The sequence below is a fragment of the Apodemus sylvaticus genome, chromosome 16 (assembly GCF_947179515.1).
Source record: "Apodemus sylvaticus chromosome 16, mApoSyl1.1, whole genome shotgun sequence".
Lineage (NCBI taxonomy): Eukaryota > Metazoa > Chordata > Mammalia > Rodentia > Muridae > Apodemus > Apodemus sylvaticus.
The window spans coordinates 34,102,520-34,127,032 of record NC_067487.1 but is presented as its reverse complement, the minus strand read 5'-3'; the positions used below and the strand labels follow the sequence as shown (position 1 = coordinate 34,127,032).

At 37.9% G+C, this 24,513-nt stretch overlaps 1 protein-coding gene across 1 annotated transcript in view; it reads left to right on the top strand.

Annotated features, from left to right (window-relative positions):
- Positions 1-24,513, top strand: part of LOC127666792 (UDP-glucuronosyltransferase 3A2-like) — a 40,640-nt gene that overhangs the window by 10,353 nt on the left and 5,774 nt on the right. Inside the window, exons 3-4 of the mRNA XM_052159760.1 lie at positions 3,951-4,065; positions 21,909-22,443. Coding sequence (XP_052015720.1) covers positions 3,951-4,065; positions 21,909-22,443 — 650 coding nt within the window. The remainder of the gene's footprint in view (positions 1-3,950; positions 4,066-21,908; positions 22,444-24,513) is intronic.

Below are 24,513 nucleotides of genomic sequence, written 5' to 3'. Positions count from 1 at the left end.
TCTGGAGAGGTTTGATTCAGCAGTATAGGGGAGTACTAGGACAAGGAAGTCGGGGGGGGGGTGTTATTGGGGAACCGGGGAAGGGGAGAGGGCTTATGGGACTTTCAGGGAGGGAGAACCAGGATATGGGAAATCATTTGAAATATAATTAAAGAATATATCCAATAAAATAAAAAATAAAAATACAATTAGCTTCTAAACTAGTAGATTTTTATCTTTTCTGTATAATTTTTAGCTTTGTTTAGCTGACCATCACCTTTCTCCTAATCTTTCGATTTTAGTTGTTGCTTTATTCTCCTTGGTAATGGTGTGTGTTTTTCTAAGTTTCTTGTGTTTAAAACGTTACCCAGAGAGACCCAGCCAACATCATCACAAGGGATGGCTACACTCATGGAAATTTTGAGAGGTCTTTTCCGTTCAACAGTGTAGTAGCATTTAAAACATCTGTAGATATGTAATCAATAGGGATAGAAAGGACATTTTCCAGAATTCTGTGTGAGTGATTTCTATGTTGTGTGGGCATAAGCATCCAGTTGGATTTATTCACCTGTATATTGTGCTGTGTAGGGGATCCATCCTAACACTTTATTATTAGCACTCCCTGGCAGGTGTGCTGATTAGTGGTCTTTCACTGAGTAGAGTCAGCCCCAATTGGTACTGGAATCTACAATCATTACTGAGTCTGAGACACCAAGTTAGGGTTGGACTGTGTCACATGAGCCAGGAACAATGAAAGGAAGTTCCCAACTCTGTAATCTGTCTTCAAATACAAATTATTGAATCTTGATTGTGAGGATCACTTGAGGGTTCTGGCTTTGGCCTACTTATCTTGATTTGAACTTCTCATCAATAGCAAGAGTGGATGGATTGAGAGTTTTTTTTCTGTAAGATGAAAGATATAGCTTGAAATTGTCACAAGTGAAATGTCAGAGCAGATTTAGACTATTAATTGTGCATTACTAATAAGGGGGAAGAACAGGACTGGCGATTTGGGGGCATGGCAGACTTTTCCTCTCTTTCTTTCTTTCTTTCTTTCTTTCTTTCTTTCTTTCTTTCTTTCTTTCTTTCTTTCTTTCTTTCTTTCTTTCTTTCTTTCTTTCCTTCCTTCCTTCCCTCCGTCCCTCCCTCTCCCTCCCTCTCTCTCTTTCTATCTCTCTCTCATTCCTTCACTTCCTTCCTTCTTTCCTTGCTTTTTTCCCTTTTTCATTTAGCATTTTCTCTGAAGGTAGAACCTTTTTATTTACTACAACAAACAAACACACAAACAAACAAAAAACAGTAAAACCTGTTGTGTTTCCACATGCTTGTAACCCAAGTGCTTGGAAGCTTCAAGAAGTAGGTTTGTCATGTTCTTCTTTTTTATTTTATTTTTGTTTTATTTTTTAACACATGGGTTCTCTGTGTAGCTCTGGGTGTCCTGGAACTCACTCTGTAGACCAGGCTGGCCTCAAATTCAGAAATCTGTCAGCCTTTGCCTCCCAAGTGCTGGGATTAAAGGAATGAGCCACCACCAAAAAAAAAAAAAAAAAAAAAGTAGGTTTGTGAGTTGAAAGCCTATGGGCTACTCAACATGACTCTACTACAAAACAAACAAAAAGTAATCAAATGAACAACAAACATGAAATGTTTAGCAATTAAAAGGCAAACAAGCAAAAAATTTCTTCATATATTTCATTTTAATATTTCTTTTTTTTATTCGATATAATTTATTTACATTTCAAATGATTTCCCCTTTTCTAGCCCCCCACTCCCCGAAAGTCCCGTAAGCCCCCTTCTCTTCCCCTGTCCTCCCACCCACCCCTTCCCACTTCCCCGTTCTGGTTTTGCCGAATACTGCTTCACTGAGTCTTTCCAGAACCAGGGGCCACTCCTCCTTTCTTCTTGTACCTCATTTGATGTGTGGATTATGTTTTGGGTATTCCAGTTTTCCAGGTTAATATCCACTTATTAGTGAGTGCATACCATGATTCACCTTTTGAGTCTGGGTTACCTCACTTAGTATGATGTTCTCTAGCTCCATCCATTTGCCTAAGAATTTCATGAATTCATTGTTTCTAATGGCTGAATAGTACTCCATTGTGTAGATATACCACATTTTTTGCATCCACTCTTCTGTTGAGGGATACCTGGGTTCTTTCCAGCATCTGGCAATTATAAATAGGGCTGCTATGAACATAGTAGAGCATGTATCCTTATTACATGGTGGGGAATCCTCTGGGTATATGCCCAGGAGTGGTATAGCAGGATCTTCTGGAAGTGAGGTGCCCAGTTTTCGGAGGAACTGTCAGACTGATTTCCAGAATGGTTGTACCAATTTGCAACCCCACCAGCAGTGGAGGAGTGTTCCTCTTTCTCCACACCCTCTCCAACACCTGATGTCTCCTGAATTTTTAATCTTAGCCATTCTGACTGGTGTATAAGATGAAATCTCAGGGTTGATTTGATTTGCATTTCCCTAATGACTAATGAAGTTGAGCATTTTTTAAGATGCTTCTCCGCTATCCGAAGTTCTTCAGGTGAGAATTCTTTGTTTAACTCTGTACCCCATTTTTTAATAGGGTTGTTTGGTTTTCTGGAGTCTAAGTTCTTGAGTTCTTTATATATATTGGATATTAGCCCTCTATCTGATGTAGGATTGGTGAAGATCTTTGCCCAATTTGTTGGTTGCTGATTTGTCCTCTTGATGGTGTCCTTTGCCTTACAGAAACTCTGTAATTTTATGAGGTCTCATTTGTCAATTCTTGCTCTTAGAGCATACGCTATTGGTGTTCTGTTCAGAAACTTTCTCCCTGTACCGATGTCCTCAAGGGTCTTCCCCAGTTTCTTTTCTATTAGCTTCAGAGTGTCTGGCTTTATGTGGAGGTCCTTGATCCATTTGGATTTGAGCTTAGTACAAGGAGACAAGGATGGATCAATTCGCATTCTTCTGCATGCTGACCTCCAGTTGAATCAGCACCATTTGTTGAAAAGGCTATCTTTTTTCCATTGGATGTTTTCAGCCTCTTTGTCGAGGATCAAGTGGCCATAGGTGTGTGGGTTCATTTCTGGATCTTCAATCCTGTTCCATTGGTCCTCCTGCCTGTCAATATGTACCAATACCATGCAGTTTTTAACACTATTGCTCTGTAGTATTGCTTGAGGTCAGGGATACTGATTCCCCCAGATTTTCTTTTGTTGCTGAGAATAGTTTAAGCTATCTTGGGTTTTTTGTTGTTCCAGATGAATTTGATAAATGCTCTTTCTAACTCTGTGAAGAATTGAGTTGGGATTTTGATGGGTATTGCATTGAATCTGTAGATTGCTTTTGGCAAAATGGCCATTTTAACTATATTGATTCTACCGATCCATGAGCATGGGAGGTTTTCCCATTTTTTGAGGTCTTCTTCCATTTCCTTCTTCAGAGTCTTGAAGTTCTTGTCATACAACACAAGCAAATCAGTGGCCTTCCTATACTCAAAGGATAAGCAGGCTGAGAAAGAAATTAGGGAAATGACCCCCTTCACAATAGCCACAAACAGTATAAAGTATCTTGGGGTGACTCTTATCATTTTAATATTTCTATGAAACAGAGAACAGCTATCAAACTCACTTACACTTAACAATAAACTCTTACTATGGTAATGAAGTTGAGGAATTACATCATTTTACAATGTTTACCTCTGTGTTTTCTCAATGGTAAAGTGAAAAATAGTAGCTATGCCTGTAAATGAAAACTATTATTAGAACCTTTCATTATGTAGACTGGATGAAAATTCTTTAATTATTGTAAAGTTTCAAGAAATATGATTAGAATATAGAACTGAGTAGATTAAAAGAAAAGCAAACCCTCTGGAAAACAAAAATCAAATTTCCACAAAGATGTGACATTAATTAAATTAATTGTCTATCACCATAATAATGTATGGTATATTGTGATAAATGTAAATTTTATTCATTTTGTGTTTTCTTAGATTTTAGAAAGGAAAAACCATCATACAAGGTTATAAATTGGAGTCTACCTGAAGATCAGCAGAAGAAATTTGATAATCGTTATCGTCTCCTTGTAGAAGAATTAGGTCATGGCAGGTAATTTGTTCCAATACTTTGAACCAATGCATTGCTAATCAAGACTTAAAAGTGGGTAGATGATGGATGCATGATGCTTTGAGTGAGCTTAACGCAAGGACATGTGGGTTGATGGATACAAGGATGGGTGTGTGTGGATTGTGCAGGGCAGATGACTCATAGCTAGGTAAACGATAGGCTCAATTAATTCTCTACAAAGTGGGAGCTGTGCCTCTTAGGCCTTAGTATCTACAAGTTACCTGTCAACAAGTTACTTGTCATCAGTGACAGTTCTGTCACTTCAACTTCTCTACTCAGGGAAAGAAGAGCCACCTTCTTCAATGTACTTTGTGATCTTCTTGTGTAAATTCACTAATAGAGGTAACACCTGTAGGCTTAGATTTTATGAAACCTACTTTCATAAGGATTATTAAATGCTTCAACCTCCCTTCTTGCTCACCACCAAAGATAGGGAAGCAAGATGGTTAATAAGACAATGTAAACTTGTTTAGAAGTAGTTCTTTGGGGCACATCCAAACATGAATCAGTAGAGGTAATCTGGTCCAAATAGGCAACACCAAACACAAATAAGCACCAGCAGCTTGACCCATGAGGAATCAGCATGAGTCTGAGGAGGTGGCAGGAAGCAGCCAGAACAGCATGAGACGTTCTTTGGCAGGTTTCTTTCTAGGAAGTTATGACAAGTGAAGATCTGTGTAAACCAGCAAAGCATTGCAAGGCGAACCAACACAAGAGCATCCTCTCATGTCTGTGGGGTTATATTCACATTCTTTCTAAACATCATGTGCCTTCTCAAGTGTCTGTTTCTTCAAAGCATCATATGCCCTCTCACATGTCTGCTTCAGCAAAACATCCTCTAATGTGTCTGCTTTAGCAAAACATACTCTTACAAGACTACTTCAAGAAAAACATCATCTGACACAACTGAGTTTTTAGTGAAACCAGAATCTTCCACTTCAAACTTCCTTGTACATGAATGTGTTATTCTTTGGTCCTTTCCTATTAAACTTACCTGAAATCTTTCTTTCCCCCACCCCTTTTATTGAAAGTAAAATTTTCTCACATAATATATTCTGATTACTGTTTTCCCTCCCTTCACAACTCCAAGTACCTCCTTACTAGATCCACTACTTTTCTGTGGTCTCATTAGACCACAAACAGTTTTCTAAGGGACAATAATAAAATATAATAAGATAAAATCAAAACTATCACATCAGAATTAGATAAGAAAAACAACCAAAAGGTAAGAGCCTAAGAAAAGCCACAAGACTCATAAGCTTTCACACTCAGAAATCCCACAAAAATACTTATCTAACATATGCATGTATATGTGTATATATGTATATATGTATGTATATATGTATATATGTATCCATTTGCTTAAGACTTTACACTGCAAACTCTGTGTTCCTCTGGCCCATCATTGTTCTCCCGAAAGAACTCTTGTTCATGAGCATCCACTAGAACGGCTGCCTCACTGGGCACTCCTTCTTCTCAGGCTCATGGGAGTAGGAGCAGGGCACCCCAGGTGTGGTGGCTTCTATCTGTGCTGTGTTCAGACAATGCAAATGGCAATGGAAGGAGTGGTTCACTCTGCAGAGAATTTCTGTATCCCTGACGTTTCTGCCCCGATCTCATTACTATGGTTCTTCCAGCTCTGGAACACGCTGACCTCTCAGCTTTTACTTTACAACTTCTATTTATTCTTTTCTTAATTTATCTTTCTGTGCTACAGTCCTGCACTTAAAAACCAATGTTCTTAAGAGATTGTGGCTGAGGAGAAGACACTGTGTGATGATACTTGTTCCTTTCCTGAGGATCCTCCTATTTAGCAGCCCAGGACTGTTGCAGAATTCATGGTGCCTCAGTTTCCCATGCATCTGGTGATTTTCGTGACTTTTTCAGGGTTGTTTAGGCCTCATAGTGATCCTTGATCACTTTATTCAAAAGGGTATAAACCCAGGTCCAAGAAGAGAAACTTCTTAAGTGGGGGCTCCATACCCTCTACCCTATGGAAATTTCTTTCCCTAATATTTTAGATACTGCCTTTCTGTCCTCAGCAATCACATAAAATTGCAAAGAAAAAAATTCATTGTGATGAATTTTCCATGATTACAGTTATTTTTTTTTTGATCCCAATGACAGCAGTGATGGATAGATACTGTGGAAAATATACATGTTCCAGAGGGTGAAGAATGCTTAAAATTTTAAAAGGATTTTATTCATTTTTGTTTTATATTTATGAGTGTTTTGTCTACATGTATGTTAGTGTATTATGTACATGGAAAGCCAGTGGAGGCCAGGAAGAGGTGTTGGATCTCCTGCAATTCGAGTTTCACATGGTTGGGAGCCATCATCTGACTTCTAAGAACTGAACCGAAGTCCTCTGTGAGAACAGCAAGCACTCTTTCAGATCTTTGGTGAAAGATTGCTATTGGCCAAAGCTCTGGGTTCATGTCCTGGGTATTACCTACAATGTAGTTGAGGGTATGGAAGAGTTGGTTTCTATCAAAGCATCCAGAGGTATTCTGTGCTTTGACACTTAGTTTTGCATTTCTTTATGCCGGCTATCTCTGGTAATCAGAACCATTTCCCTTAATCACCACAAAAGTATGAACTTTATGTATTGTTTCTAGGTGGAAGCCATTATATGGCGATGAGCCGTGTGTCTCATATTCTTCAAGAAGGTGGCCTCAATGTGACTAAACTTCTTTATGAATATGATTATACCGCAGGTATCTTTACAATAAATTATTACAATAAATTGCTTAATAAATGATGGCTTTTATATAGAACTGCTTGACAAAGGTTATATTTGGCCTTATTGAGAGTTAAATTGTGGTGTGTGTGTGTGTGTATGTGTGTGTGTGTGTGTGTGTGAATTTTATAGATTCGGCTATGTAGTCTTGGCCACAAATTATACACTTCTGTATTTTACTTACTTCTGTATATAAGTTGACTCTGATTATAGTATATATCCCAAACCTTAATATCTTAGAATCAGAGTTTTTGACATAATGCAGTTGAATAATTATTGATTTATAAGAAGTAGGCCTAGTAAAATCTGACTGGCCCATGAAGGTAAACACTTGGAAGGGAGTTACATTATCTTCTCAGGAGTGAATTAGTTCTCAGTTGGGTGGGTGTTCATGAAAGAATGAAGCTTCCCTTCCCTGGCCTCTTTCTTTTGTTTAGTCTTGTGACTTTTGTACCACACATGGAACTTTTGTGTTGTGATGCAGTGATAGCTCATAAAAGGCTGTTCTGGTGACTCTGTACAATCTTGGGTTGTTAATCTCCATTTTTATTTGATATATTCTTTATTTACATTTCAAATGATATCCCCTTTCCTGGATCCCCACTCCCCAAATGTCCCATAAGCCCTCTTACTTCCCCCTGTTCCCCAACCATCCCCTTCTGTTTTCCTGCCCTAGTGTTCACTTATATAGCTGCACTGAGTCTTTCCAGGACCAAGAGCCTCTCCTACTTTCTTCTTGAGCATCATTGCTAATTTTTTTTTCTTTTTGGGTATTCCAAACTTCTGAGCTAATATCTGCTTATCAGTGAGTGCATACCATGTGTGTTCCTTTGTGATTGGGACACCTCACTCAGGATAACATTCTCTAGTTCCACCCACTTGCCTAAGAATTTCATGAATTCATTGTTTTTAATAGCTGAGTAGTATTCCATAGTGTGAATATACTACATTTTCTGTATTCATTCCTGCATTGAGGGACATCTGGGTTCTTTACAGCTGCTATGAACATAGTGGAGCATATGTTCTTATTACATGCATATTATATGCCCAGGAGTGGTATAGTGGGGTTCTCCTGTACTATCATGCGCAGTTTTCTGAAAAAACCGCCGGACTGATTTCCAGCATGGTTGTACAGGCTTACAACACCACCAGTAGTGGAGGAATATTCCTCTTTCACCACATCCCTGCAAGTACATTTTTTCTCCTGAGTTTTTGATCTTAGCCATTCTGACTGGTATGAGGTGAGATCTCAGGGTTGTTTTGATTTGCATTTTCCTGATGAATAAGGATATTGAACGTTTCTTTAGGTATTTCTCAGCCATTCTGATGTTCCTCAAGTGAAAATTCTTTGTTTAGCTCTGTAACCCATTTCTTAATAAGGTTATTTGGCTCTCTGGAGTCTACCTTCTTGTGTCTTCTCTGTCAGATGTAGGGTTCGTAAAGATCTTTTCCCAATGTGTTGGTTGCCATTTTGTCCTATTGACAGTGTCCTTTGCGTTACAAAAAATTTGTAATTTTATGAGGTCCCATTTGTCAATTCTTGATTTTAGAGCATAAGCTATTGGTGTAGTATTCAGGAAATTTTACCCTGTGCCCATGTGCTCAAGGCCCTTCTCTAGTTTCTTTTCTATTAGTTTCAGTGTGTCTGGTTTTATATGGAGGTCCTTGATCCAATTGGACTTGAGGTTAGTACAAGGAGATAAGAATGGATTGATTTGCATTCTTCGGCATGCTGACCTCCATTTGAAGAAGCGCCATTTTTTGAAAATGCTATCTTTTTTCCCCCTGGATGGTTGTAGCTGCTTTGTCAAAGATCCAGTGACCATAATTGTGTGGGTTCATTTCTGGGTCTTCAATTCTCTTCCATTGATCTACGTGCCTGTTACTGTACCAATAACATTCAGTTTTTTAACACTGTTGCTCTGCATTACTGCTTGAGGTCGGGATACTGATTCTCCAAGAAATTCTTTTACTGTTTAGAATAGTTGTAGCTAACCTGGGTTTTTTGTTATTCCAAAAGTATTTGAGAATTGCTCTTTCTAACTCTATGAAGAATTGAGTTGGGAGGTTGATGGGGATTGCATTGAATCTGTAGATTGCTTTTGGCAAGATAACCATTTTTACTATATTAATTCTGACAATCCAAGAGCATGGACTATTTTTCCATCTACTGAGGTTTTCTTTAATTTCTTTCTTCAAAGACCTGAAGTTCCTGCATACAGTTCTTTCACTTGTTTGGTTAGAGTCACACCAAGATACTTTATATTGTTTGTGGCTATTGTGAAATTATTGTAGGGAAATAATTTCCCTAATTTCTTTCTCAGTCTGTTTATCCTTTGAGTATAGGAAGGGTATTGATTTGGTTGACTTAATTTTATATCCAGACACTTTGCTGAAGTGGTTTATCAGTTGTAGGAGTTCTCTGGTGGAGTTTTTTGGGTTGCTTATGTATATTATCATATTATCTGCAAATAGTAATAATTTGACTTCTTACTTTCCAATTTTATTCTTTTGAACCCCTTTTGTTGTCTAATTGCTCTAGGTAGAACTGCAAGCACTATATTGAAAAAATAAGGAGAGAGAGGGCAGCCTTGTCTAGTCCCTGATTTTAGTGGGATTGCTCCAAGTTTCTCTCCATTTAGTTTGATGTTGGCTACTGGTTTGATGTATATTGCTTTTAATATGCTTAGGTATGGGCCTTGAATTCCTGTTCTTTCCAAGACCTTTAACATTAAAGGATGCTGAATTTTTTCAAATGTTTTTTCAGCATCTAATTAAATGACCATATGTTTTTACCTCTGAGTTTGTTTATGTAGTGGATTACATTGATGAATATTTGTATATTGAACCATCCCTGCATCCCTGGTGTGAAGCCTATTTGATCATAGTGAATGATCATTTTGATTCTGTTGGCAAGATCATCTTGGATTCTGTTGGCAAGAATTTTATTGAGTATTTTTGCATTGATATTCATAAAGGAAATTGGCCCGAAGTTCTCTTTCTTTGTTGTATCTTGGTGTGGTTTTGGTATCAGCGAAATTGTGGCTTCATTGAATGAGTTTTGTAGTAGAATAGTTTGAAGAATATTGGTGTTAAGTCTTCTTTGAAAGTCTGATAGAATTCTGCACTAAAACCGTCTGGTCCTGTGCTTTTTTTGGTTGGGAGATTGTCAATGACCACTTCTATAACTTTAGGAGTTATGGGACCATTTAAATGGTCTGTCTAGCTGATCTTGATTAAACTTTGGTAGTTGGTATATGACTAGGAAATTGTCCATTTCCTCCAGATTTTCCAATTGTGTTGAGTATAGGCTTTTGTAGTAGGACCTGATAATTTTTTGAATTTCCTCAGTTTCTGTTGTTATTTCTCACTATTCAATTCTGATTTTCTTAATTTGGATACTGTCTCTGTGCTCTCTGGTTAGTCTGGCTAAAGGTTTATCTATCTTGTTGTTTTTCTCAAAGAACAAGCTCCTGGTTAAGTTGATTCTTTGTATAGTTCTTTTTGTTTCAACGTGGTTGATTTCAGCCCTGAGTTTGACGATTTCCTGCCTTCTACTCCTCTTGGGCATATTAACTTCTTTCTGTTCTAAAGCTTTCAGGTGTGCTGTTAAGCTGCTAGTGTATGCTCTCTCCAGCTTCTTTTTGGAGACACTCAGAGCTATGAGTTTTCCTCTTAGCACTGCTTTCCTTGTGTCCCATAAATTTGGGCATATTGTGTCTTCATTTTCATTAAATTCTAAAAAGGTTTTGATTTCTTCCCTTATTTCTTCCTTGACCAAGGTATCATTGAGTAGAACATTGTTCAGTTTCCATGTATATGTGGGTTTTCTGTTGTTTTTGTTGCTATTCCAGACTGCTCTTACACCGTAGTGATCTGATAGGAGGCACGGGATTAGTTTGATCTTCTTATATCTGTGGAGCTCTGTTTTGTAACCAATTATATGGTCAATTTTGGTGAAGGTACCATGAGGTGCTGTAAAGAAGGTATTTTTTTTTGATTAAGGATGAAATGTTCTATAGATATCTATTAAATCCATTTGGACCAAAACTTCTGTTAGTTTCACTGTGTCTCTGTTTAGTTTGTGTTGCCCTGATCTGTCCATTGATGAGAGTGGGGTGTTTAAGTCACCCACAATTATTGTGTGGGATGCTATATGTACTTTAAGCTTTAGTAAAGTTTCTTTTATGAATGAGGGTGCCCTTGTATTTGGAGCATAGATGTTTAGAATTGAGAGTTCTTCCTGGCAGATTTTTTCTTTGATGAGTATATATAAAGTGTCCTTCATTTTTTTGATGACTTTTGGTTGAAAGTCTATTTTAGTGGATATTAGATTGGCTAGTCCAGCTTGCTTCCTGGGACCATATGCTTGGAAAACTGTCTGAGGTAGTGTTTGTCTTTGACACTGAGATGCATTTCCTGTATGCAGCAAAATGTTGGGTCTTGTTTACATATCTAGTCTATGAGTCTATGTCTTTTTATTGGGAGAATTCATTCTACTGATGTTAAGAGATATTCAGGAATAGAGATTGATGCTTCCTGCTATTTTTGATGTAATTTTTATGTTTGTGTGGTTATCTTCTTTTGGGTTTGTTGAAAGAAGATTAATTTCTTGCTTTTTCTAGTGTGTAGTTTCCCTCCTTTGGTTGGCGTTTTCCATTCATTATCCTTTGAAGGGCCAGATTTGTTGAAAGGTACTGTGTAAATTTGTTTTGTCATGGAATACCTTGGTTTCTCCATCTATGGTAATTGAGAGATTTGCTGGATATAGCAGTCTGGGTTGGCATTTGTGTTCTCTTAGGGTCTGTCTGTCATCTGCCCAGGCTCTTCTACCTTTCATAGTCTCTGGTGAGAAATCTGATAGGTCTACCTTTATACTTGCTCTTTTTCCTTTACTGATTTTAATATTCTTTCTTTGTTTAGTACATTTGGTGTTTTAATTATTATACAACAGGAGGAATTTCTTTTCTGGTCAAATCTATTTGGAGTTCTGTAGGCTTTTTGTATGTTCATGGGCATCTCTTTCTTTAGGTTAGGGAAGTTTTCTTCTATAATTTTGTTGAAGACATTTACTGGCCCTTTAAGTTGGGAATCTTCACTCTCTTCTATACCTATAATCCTTAGGTTTGGTCTTCTCATTTTGTCCTTGATTTTCTGGATGTTTTTTGGTCAGGAGTTGTTTGCATTTTTCATTTTCTTTGACTGTTGTGTCAATGCTTTCTATGGTATCTTCTGCATCTGAGATTCTCTCTTCTATCTCTTGTATTCTGTTGTTGTTTCTTGGATCCATAACTCTTGATTTCATTCCAAGATTTTCTATGTCCCAAGTAGTCTCCCTTTGTAATTTCATTATTATTACTACCTCCTTTTTTAGATCCTGGATGGATTTGTTCAATTCCTTCTCCTATTTTGTTGTGTTGTCCTTTAGTTCTTCAAGGGACTCTCCCTGTTTACTTGTGTTCTCCTGTATTTCTTTCATGGAGTTATTTATATGCTTCTTGAAGCACTCATCAGAAACCTGACCTTTGATTTTAAATCCAAATCTTGCTTTCCTTGTGTGTTGGGTATCCAGGACTGGCTGTTGTGGGAGAAATGGGTTTGGATGGTGCCACATCACCTTGATTTCTGTTAGCAACATTCCTATGTTTGCTTTTTGCCATCTGGTTATTTCTGGTGTTAGCTGATGCTGCTTATGGATTGGCATGATTAATATAGTAAAAATGGCCATTTTGCCAAAAGCAATCTACAGATTCAATGCAATCCCCATCAAAACCCCAACTCAATTCTTCATAGAGTTAGAAAGAGCAATTCTCAAGTTCATCTAGAATAACAAAAAGCCCAGGATAGCTAAAACTATTGTCAACAGTAGAAGAACTTCTGGGGAAATCAGTATCCCAGACCTCAAGTAGTACTACAAAGCAATAGTGTTAAAAACTGCATGGTATTGGTACAGTGACAGGAAGGTAGATCAATCGAATAGTATTGAAGACCCAGAAATGTACCTACACACATATGGTCACTTGGTCTTTGACAAAGGATCTAAAACTGTCCAGTGGAAAAAAGATAGCCTTTTCAACAAATGGTGCTGGTTCAACTGGCGGCTAGCATGCAGAAGTATGCAAATCCATCCATTCTTATCTCCTTATACTAAGCTCAAGTCCAAATAGATCAAGGACCTCCACAGAGACCAGACACAGTGAAACTAATAGAAAAGAAACTGGGGAAGAGCCTTGAGTACATGGGCACACGGGAAAAGTTCCTGTAGAGAACACTAATACCTTATGCTTTAAGATCAAGAATTGACAAATGTGACTGCATAAAATTACAAAATTTCTGTAAGGCAAAGGACACTGTCAACTGGACAAAACAGCAACCAACAAATTGGGCAAAGATCTTCACCAACCCTATATCCAACAGAGGGCTAATATCCAAGATATACAAAGAACTCAAGAAGTTAGACCCCAGAGAGCCAAATAACCCTATTAAAAATGGGGTATAGAGTTAAACAAAGAATTTTCACCTGAAGAATTTTGAATGGCTAAGAAGCACCTTAAGAAATGTTCACCATCATTAGTCATTAGGGAAATGCAAATCAAAACAACCCTGTGATCTCACCTCACTCCAGTCAGAATGGCTAAGATCAAAAACTCAGAAGAATAAATGTACTTGCAGCCATGTGGAGAAAGAGGAATATTCCTCCACTACTGGTGGGGTTGTAAGCTAGTACAACCATGCTGGAAATCAGTCTGGCGGTTCCTCAGAAAATGGGGCATGATACTACTGAAGACCCCCCCCCCATACCACTTCTGGGCATATACACAGAGGATCCCCCAGCATGCAATAAGGACACATGCTTCACTGTGTTCATAGCAGCACTATTTATAATAGCCAGATTCTGGGAAGAACCCAGATGTCCCTCAATGGAAGAATGGATACAGAAAATGTGGTATATTTACACTATGGAATATTACTAAGCAATTAAAAGCAATGAATACATGAAATTCTTAAGCAAATGGTTGGAACTGGAAAATATCATCCTAAGTTAGGTAACCAAATCACAAAAGAACACACATGATATGCACTCACTGATAAGTGGATATTAGTTCAGAAACTTGGAATAAGCATGAAACAATTTATTTATCAAATGATGCCCAAGAAGAAGGAAGGAGTGGCTCCTGGTTCTGGAGAGGTTTGATTCAGCAGTATAGGGGAGTACTAGGACAAGGAAGTCGGGGGGGGGGTGTTATTGGGGAACCGGGGAAGGGGAGAGGGCTTATGGGACTTTCAGGGAGGGAGAACCAGGATATGGGAAATCATTTGAAATATAATTAAAGAATATATCCAATAAAATAAAAAATAAAAATACAATTAGCTTCTAAACTAGTAGATTTTTATCTTTTCTGTATAATTTTTAGCTTTGTTTAGCTGACCATCACCTTTCTCCTAATCTTTCGATTTTAGTTGTTGCTTTATTCTCCTTGGTAATGGTGTGTGTTTTTCTAAGTTTCTTGTGTTTAAAACGTTACCCAGAGAGACCCAGCCAACATCATCACAAGGGATGGCTACACTCATGGAAATTTTGAGAGGTCTTTTCCGTTCAACAGTGTAGTAGCATTTAAAACATCTGTAGATATGTAATCAATAGGGATAGAAAGGACATTTTCCAGAATTCTGTGTGAGTGATTTCTATGTTGTGTGGGCATAAGCATCCAGTTGGATTTATTCACCTGTATATTGTGCTGTGTAGGGGATCCATCCTAACACTTTATTATTAGCACTCCCTGGCAGGTGTGCTGATTAGTGGTCTTTCACTGAGTAGAGTCAGCCCCAATTGGTACTGGAATCTACAATCATTACTGAGTCTGAGACACCAAGTTAGGGTTGGACTGTGTCACATGAGCCAGGAACAATGAAAGGAAGTTCCCAACTCTGTAATCTGTCTTCAAATACAAATTATTGAATCTTGATTGTGAGGATCACTTGAGGGTTCTGGCTTTGGCCTACTTATCTTGATTTGAACTTCTCATCAATAGCAAGAGTGGATGGATTGAGAGTTTTTTTTCTGTAAGATGAAAGATATAGCTTGAAATTGTCACAAGTGAAATGTCAGAGCAGATTTAGACTATTAATTGTGCATTACTAATAAGGGGGAAGAACAGGACTGGCGATTTGGGGGCATGGCAGACTTTTCCTCTCTTTCTTTCTTTCTTTCTTTCTTTCTTTCTTTCTTTCTTTCTTTCTTTCTTTCTTTCTTTCTTTCTTTCTTTCTTTCTTTCTTTCTTTCCTTCCTTCCTTCCCTCCGTCCCTCCCTCTCCCTCCCTCTCTCTCTTTCTATCTCTCTCTCATTCCTTCACTTCCTTCCTTCTTTCCTTGCTTTTTTCCCTTTTTCATTTAGCATTTTCTCTGAAGGTAGAACCTTTTTATTTACTACAACAAACAAACACACAAACAAACAAAAAACAGTAAAACCTGTTGTGTTTCCACATGCTTGTAACCCAAGTGCTTGGAAGCTTCAAGAAGTAGGTTTGTCATGTTCTTCTTTTTTATTTTATTTTTGTTTTATTTTTTAACACATGGGTTCTCTGTGTAGCTCTGGGTGTCCTGGAACTCACTCTGTAGACCAGGCTGGCCTCAAATTCAGAAATCTGTCAGCCTTTGCCTCCCAAGTGCTGGGATTAAAGGAATGAGCCACCACCAAAAAAAAAAAAAAAAAAAAAGTAGGTTTGTGAGTTGAAAGCCTATGGGCTACTCAACATGACTCTACTACAAAACAAACAAAAAGTAATCAAATGAACAACAAACATGAAATGTTTAGCAATTAAAAGGCAAACAAGCAAAAAATTTCTTCATATATTTCATTTTAATATTTCTTTTTTTTATTCGATATAATTTATTTACATTTCAAATGATTTCCCCTTTTCTAGCCCCCCACTCCCCGAAAGTCCCGTAAGCCCCCTTCTCTTCCCCTGTCCTCCCACCCACCCCTTCCCACTTCCCCGTTCTGGTTTTGCCGAATACTGCTTCACTGAGTCTTTCCAGAACCAGGGGCCACTCCTCCTTTCTTCTTGTACCTCATTTGATGTGTGGATTATGTTTTGGGTATTCCAGTTTTCCAGGTTAATATCCACTTATTAGTGAGTGCATACCATGATTCACCTTTTGAGTCTGGGTTACCTCACTTAGTATGATGTTCTCTAGCTCCATCCATTTGCCTAAGAATTTCATGAATTCATTGTTTCTAATGGCTGAATAGTACTCCATTGTGTAGATATACCACATTTTTTGCATCCACTCTTCTGTTGAGGGATACCTGGGTTCTTTCCAGCATCTGGCAATTATAAATAGGGCTGCTATGAACATAGTAGAGCATGTATCCTTATTACATGGTGGGGAATCCTCTGGGTATATGCCCAGGAGTGGTATAGCAGGATCTTCTGGAAGTGAGGTGCCCAGTTTTCGGAGGAACTGTCAGACTGATTTCCAGAATGGTTGTACCAATTTGCAACCCCACCAGCAGTGGAGGAGTGTTCCTCTTTCTCCACACCCTCTCCAACACCTGATGTCTCCTGAATTTTTAATCTTAGCCATTCTGACTGGTGTATAAGATGAAATCTCAGGGTTGATTTGATTTGCATTTCCCTAATGACTAATGAAGTTGAGCATTTTTTAAGATGCTTCTCCGCTATCCGAAGTTCTTCAGGTGAGAATTCTTTGTTTAACTCTGTACCCCATTTTTTAATAGGGTTGTTTGGTTTTCTGGAGTCTAAGTTCTTGAGTTCTTTATATATATTGGATATTAGCCCTCTATCTGATGTAGGATTGGTGAAGATCTTTGCCCAATTTGTTGGTTGCTGATTTGTCCTCTTGATGGTGTCCTTTGCCTTACAGAAACTCTGTAATTTTATGAGGTCTCATTTGTCAATTCTTGCTCTTAGAGCATACGCTATTGGTGTTCTGTTCAGAAACTTTCTCCCTGTACCGATGTCCTCAAGGGTCTTCCCCAGTTTCTTTTCTATTAGCTTCAGAGTGTCTGGCTTTATGTGGAGGTCCTTGATCCATTTGGATTTGAGCTTAGTACAAGGAGACAAGGATGGATCAATTCGCATTCTTCTGCATGCTGACCTCCAGTTGAATCAGCACCATTTGTTGAAAAGGCTATCTTTTTTCCATTGGATGTTTTCAGCCTCTTTGTCGAGGATCAAGTGGCCATAGGTGTGTGGGTTCATTTCTGGATCTTCAATCCTGTTCCATTGGTCCTCCTGCCTGTCAATATGTACCAATACCATGCAGTTTTTAACACTATTGCTCTGTAGTATTGCTTGAGGTCAGGGATACTGATTCCCCCAGATTTTCTTTTGTTGCTGAGAATAGTTTAAGCTATCTTGGGTTTTTTGTTGTTCCAGATGAATTTGATAAATGCTCTTTCTAACTCTGTGAAGAATTGAGTTGGGATTTTGATGGGTATTGCATTGAATCTGTAGATTGCTTTTGGCAAAATGGCCATTTTAACTATATTGATTCTACCGATCCATGAGCATGGGAGGTTTTCCCATTTTTTGAGGTCTTCTTCCATTTCCTTCTTCAGAGTCTTGAAGTTCTTGTCATACAACACAAGCAAATCAGTGGCCTTCCTATACTCAAAGGATAAGCAGGCTGAGAAAGAAATTAGGGAAATGACCCCCTTCACAATAGCCACAAACAGTATAAAGTATCTTGGGGTGACTCTTATCATTTTAATATTTCTATGAAACAGAGAACAGCTATCAAACTCACTTACACTTAACAATAAACTCTTACTATGGTAATGAAGTTGAGGAATTACATCATTTTACAATGTTTACCTCTGTGTTTTCTCAATGGTAAAGTGAAAAATAGTAGCTATGCCTGTAAATGAAAACTATTATTAGAACCTTTCATTATGTAGACTGGATGAAAATTCTTTAATTATTGTAAAGTTTCAAGAAATATGATTAGAATATAGAACTGAGTAGATTAAAAGAAAAGCAAACCCTCTGGAAAACAAAAATCAAATTTCCACAAAGATGTGACATTAATTAAATTAATTGTCTATCACCATAATAATGTATGGTATATTGTGATAAATGTAAATTTTATTCATTTTGTGTTTTCTTAGATTTTAGAAAGGAAAAACCATCATACAAGGTTATAAATTGGAGTCTACCTGAAGATCAGCAGAAGAAATTTGATAATCGTTATCGTCTCCTTGTAGAAGAATTAGGTCATGGCAGGTAATTTGTTCCAATACTTTGAACCAATGCATTGCTAATCAAGACTTAAAAGTGGGTAGATGATGGATGCATGATGCTTTGAGTGAGCTTAACGCAAGGACATGTGGGTTGATGGATACAAGGATGGGTGTGTGTGGATTGTGCAGGGCAGATGACTCATAGCTAGGTAAACGATAGGCTCAATTAATTCTCTACAAAGTGGGAGCTGTGCCTCTTAGGCCTTAGTATCTACAAGTTACCTGTCAACAAGTTACTTGTCATCAGTGACAGTTCTGTCACTTCAACTTCTCTACTCAGGGAAAGAAGAGCCACCTTCTTCAATGTACTTTGTGATCTTCTTGTGTAAATTCACTAATAGAGGTAACACCTGTAGGCTTAGATTTTATGAAACCTACTTTCATAAGGATTATTAAATGCTTCAACCTCCCTTCTTGCTCACCACCAAAGATAGGGAAGCAAGATGGTTAATAAGACAATGTAAACTTGTTTAGAAGTAGTTCTTTGGGGCACATCCAAACATGAATCAGTAGAGGTAATCTGGTCCAAATAGGCAACACCAAACACAAATAAGCACCAGCAGCTTGACCCATGAGGAATCAGCATGAGTCTGAGGAGGTGGCAGGAAGCAGCCAGAACAGCATGAGACGTTCTTTGGCAGGTTTCTTTCTAGGAAGTTATGACAAGTGAAGATCTGTGTAAACCAGCAAAGCATTGCAAGGCGAACCAACACAAGAGCATCCTCTCATGTCTGTGGGGTTATATTCACATTCTTTCTAAACATCATGTGCCTTCTCAAGTGTCTGTTTCTTCAAAGCATCATATGCCCTCTCACATGTCTGCTTCAGCAAAACATCCTCTAATGTGTCTGCTTTAGCAAAACATACTCTTACAAGACTACTTCAAGAAAAACATCATCTGACACAACTGAGTTTTTAGTGAAACCAGAATCTTCCACTTCAAACTTCCTTGTACATGAATGTGTTATTCTTTGGTCCTTTCCTATTAAACTTACCTGAAATCTTTCTTTCCCCCACCCCTTTTATTGAAAGTAAAATTTTCTCACATAATATATTCTGATTACTGTTTTCCCTCCCTTCACAACTCCAAGTACCTCCTTACTAGATCCACTACTTTTCTGTGGTCTCATTAGACCACAAACAGTTTTCTAAGGGACAATAATAAAATATAATAAGATAAAATCAAAACTATCACATCAGAATTAGATAAGAAAAACAACCAAAAGGTAAGAGCCTAAGAAAAGCCACAAGACTCATAAGCTTTCACACTCAGAAATCCCACAAAAATACTTATCTAACATATGCATGTATATGTGTATATATGTATATATGTATGTATATGTATATATGTGTATATGTTAGCATGCATGCATGTATGTATGAATATATGTATGTATATGTGTATGCATGTATGTATGTGTGTATGTATATATGTATGTGTGTGTATGTATGTATGCATGTATACATATGACCTGACGCAGGCCTTGCACATACTGCCTCAGTCTTGCTGAGTTCATATGAGCTTTGCTCATGTTTAGAGCAAATAAGCAAATAAAAGGCCATGTTCATGGCCTTGTTTTCTTGGTGTTCTCCATCCCCTTGGCTCTTACACTCTTTCTGCCTCCTCTTCCTCAGTGTTCCCTGAGCCCTGAAGGGAGGGAGAGATTTGATGCAAACTTCCCACTTAGGGCTATGTGCTGCATGATGCCTGGCTTTGGGATTTTGTATTTGTTCCCATCTACTGCAAGAAGATGCTTTGTGATGATGGCTGAGCAAGGCACTGATCTTTGAGTGTAGCAGAGTGTCATTAGGAGTCATTACACTCATGCTTTTGTATTGATTTGTTTTGTTTTTTAGGCCAATAGTATTTGGCTTACCTTAGGCCTCTGGGATATCTAGTGTTAGGCTCTTTGTCACTCAAACAATGTTGTATTTGAGTTTAATTTTCTGCAGTGGGACTAAAGTCAATTCAGTTATAGATTTTTTACTCACCCAGGCTTTGTGCTACAATTTTTCTAGCATATTTTGCAGCCAGCATAATATAATAGATCAATGGGTTTGTGGCTGTCTTGTATTTACATTTCTCTTTTGTTGGTGCGCAGTGTATGTTCCTGCACCAAAGACGCCTGAACCTAGACTCTATAGAGTCAGCAGATCAAATTCTCCATGTTCAGTGAGTTGTATAGGTGTTTTCTTCAGCAAGAGAGCCTTGCTGCCAGTTTGTGGAGAGCATCCTACAGCTTTTGCAACTGCCTGGGTTGTTTGGGGATTCCCATGAGATTCCTTTGAATAAAAAATCATTTAGATATAACCCAATTATGGTAGTGAAAATTCATTTTTTGACAAGAGATGGCAATTTGGGACTCTGTCTACCACATTATTTGGCAGATTTACTTTAATTGGCTGTGTGTGTGTGTGTATGTGTGTGTGTGTGTGTGTGTGTGTGTGTGTAGCTTATATATGTTTTAGAACAAGTCTACTGTATAAGGTTCCCATAATACCCCTCAATGCCCCTAATCATAGCTGTGTCTCCCTGAATTCCCTCTTTCATCACTCTTCCCTTCTGACTTGATCGTCCATTTCTAGGCCTCCCCCTTCCACACAGAACTATCTATTCTCTTTTTCTTCCCTTAAGGAGATCTATTTGTGCCCACTAGTCCCTTACTCTATACCTAACTTCTGTTGATTGGAGCTTGGTCATTATTGACTTTATGACCAATAGCCATAGGTAAGTTTAAAACCTTTCAATGACCAGGTGATACAGCTGAGCCTGAGGCTTAGTCCTTAAATGGAATGTATAGAACCTCTTTTGTCTTCCCAAGGATGGCATGCACAGATGCATTGTTCAGTTAATTCCATTGATCTCACTCTCTCCTCCATCTTTGAAAATACTTCTTAATAATCAAGGTGTTGCTTATACAGGATTCTTTTTAGAAAGAATTCTCACTCACAGACATTTAAAAACATATTTCTTTCATCATATATGTGAAAGAAGAGTCAAATTTCACCTTAGCATAATTGGATTATTATTTATACACAGTTAAACATATATATTGGGCCTTCTTTCCAACCCTTGATTTTTTTGGGTTGGTTTAAATTGGGTTATTATTTATATACATTTAGAACACACACACACACACACACACACACACACACACACACACACACACAGAGTTGCTGAGAACAGAAACTTCTTTGAATTTTTACAATTGATTGCCTTTAAAGGGATTAACTGTCTATGTTAAAGAAATTTGTCCTGCACATACTACATTTTTGGCACTTATTACATAAAAGTTTAAATGGGATACAAGCAATAATTTTAGATAATTTTGCCTTGTATTGCTCTACATTCTACTACTATAACATAATAACTGAGTGCCCAAGGATCATGCTTCTTGAGGCTCACTCCATGAAGGTGCTTGTGACTGTTGATTGTATATTCTCTCCTCACCACCTCGTTGATGGCAGAATGGCCCTTCTTGTCACCCTTTTTTGCAGGCGTCATTCTTGCATGATTGTCTATCTTCAAACAGAATAAGAGAAAAATTCAGCCTATAGGGCCTCATTACATAAAACATCTTAGAAATTATTTTTCTATAAGTGAGTCACAATTTTATTTAGCCCAGATGGTGCTGGTCTCAAAGTCACTGACCTTAAACTCTTGATCTTCCTGTCTCCATTTCCAGAGTGTTGGAATTATAAGCTTGTGTTTGTCTACCTTCAGAATATTTTCATTGAGAATAAAATCATTCCAAATAGTGTGAAACAGCTTCTAAAAATATTTTGTGTTTTATTTATTTGGTTGTTTCTTTATTACAGGTTTGACCATCACACCCTTGTAAAGATTCATCGATTCATTGCGGACTTATGCAGTCAGTTTTTGAGCATAAAGGACATCATGGAGCTCTTGAAAAATGAGAACTTTGACCTAGTACTTTTTGATTCAATAGACATCTGTTCTTTGCTTATTATTGAAAAGCTTGAGAAACGCTGTGTGTCCTTTCTTCCCATGCAAGCTAGTTTTATGGAGTTTGGGTTATCAAGTGCTTCTTTGTCCTATATTCCAGTGTATGGATCTGGTCTAACTGACCAAATGGACTTTTGGGGCCGAGTGAAGAACTTTCTGCTATTCTTTGATTTCTCCATGAAGCAAAGGGAAATACTTTCTCAATATGACAATACCATCCAGGAGCATTTTGCAGAAGGCTCTCGCCCAGTTTTGTCTGACCTTCTACTGAAAGCAGAGCTGTGGTTTGTCAATTCTGACTTTGCCTTGGATTTTGCTCGTCCCCTGTTTCCCAACACTGTCTATGTGGGAGGCTTACTGGACAAACCTGTTCAGCCAATACCGCAAGTGAGTGACACATAGTTCTCAATTTATATTTTATTCAGAGACCTTCAGTACTCAGGTGGGGGTTGGCAGAGATATCCTGAAAGGAAGTACCTTAAGGTAAGGGGGGTTAGCTTACATTTTTAGGGCTGTGTAAGTACAGTGTCAAAATACCTCATACTGAGGTTGAATATATGGTAAGAGGTATGAGTACTTTTTGTCTCTCTGTAGTCCTGGATTTGGTAAAACCACTCTTTTAGTTTGTGTTGATATTTCCAATGGAATTTTAAATACACACACACACACACACACAGAGAGAGAGAGAGAGAGAGAGAGAGAGAGACAGAGAGACAGAGAGACAGAGAGACAGAGAGACAGAGAGACAGAGACAGAGACAGAGACAGAGACAGAGAGAGAATATGCAGCAAATGTCTGTATTAAAGAGGCAGGCTTTTCTTGATGAAATATATACCCCTTTCATAAGGCATGTACCTAGACAGAATTAGCAGGAGTGGCAACAAGAACTCTGTATGTTATTGTGTCCCCAGTCTATTGAGCCCTTTACACTTCATTCACCGTTGTGAATTGTACACCATTAAAGCTGCTTTTTAGTTTGCATAGTTGTTTCCATTCTAAAATCATTATCACTGAAATTTTAAAAGTACAGAGAGATAATAGACTTTGATTGCTTGTTACCTGTCACCGTGGGTTTGTTATTTCATAGACATTATTTTCTGTAATTCCCTGTCCCTTAATGGTAGGAATGATCACCTGTGTTTTTATACAGTGGTGGACGAGATGCGGAAGTGATGAATGTGATGTGTCTCCTATTTTTATCTAAATGCAGAGCAGGTACAGATTTCTTCTGGTTCTACTAGGTGCCAGAGTCCCTACCTTTCTTTGCACTGAGTGAGAAGAAGCATTTTGGGAGTGATCACTGAATGCCATTGTTTTTTTCATTGCTAGAAGGCATTGTCAGCTATGGGTTTTGGATAAAATCTTCGGAAAACCCAAATTGGGGAGTAGGGGTTTGCAATGGAAGTGAGACAGTTGTCATCTGAGTTTCCTGCCTGAATCTCCAAGTATAGATGATTAATTTCCACTTAGAGATCTAGATGCAATTGACAGAGTCCACACTTTCTAGAACCTGAATTCGAATTGGCACACAGAGAGATGAAATAGTTGTCAAAGAGAAGGGTGGGGAGAAATGTTTGGAAGAAATGCCTCTCAAAGCAGCATGGAATTTATTCTGTTGGGTATTTGAGTACATGTTTCTTTAACAATCATTTTAGAAGGAAAATATAACATTGTGTTTGTCAATGTAAGAGTCAGACTTTGTGTTGAAACTTTCACAGGAGATTAAAGACCACATATAACTATTTGAAATTTTGTTTTTTATCATACTTTGTAATTACATTATTTAAAATATGTGAAGCAGTTAATTCTCAGAGAAGATATATGACATATCATATAAGTACCAGATATGAAATAAATATGTGAAAAATGTAAGCAATTAAAAAAATAGATATCTTAAGACTTCTATTGTACAGTTGTAGAATGAGATTATCCATACCCACTATCATCTTCAATAACAGAGTAAGCTAATCAGAAAGTATAAGAAATTACAGAGTATTCTTTAATTTAAAAAATCATTTTATGTATCTGAGTGTTTGTCCTGCGTGTATGCATGTGCACCAGATATATGTGAGCCTGGGCCCAGAAGAGAGCAGAAAAGGGAATCAGATCCTCTGTAGCTAGTTACAGAGGGCTGTGTCCTACTATGTGGGTGCTGGTAACTGAACTGTGATCCTCTGGAAGAACAACAAGGTCTCTTAGAGGCTGAGCCATCTCTACAGTTCAAGTATCCTTTCCAGCAAGAACAGGTCAGATATTCTTCTCTAATGCACAATACAAAATCATTGTTTCATGCATTAGAACACACCCAGATGAAAACAATACCAGTAAGTTTCAAAATCTTGAATTAACACAAAAATTTCATATCACAGTGGGATGATAAAGAAATCAACAAAATATAAAAATATGAAAACAACCAATGAGACAAAGGGGGAAAATCACATTATCACTCCCCAAACC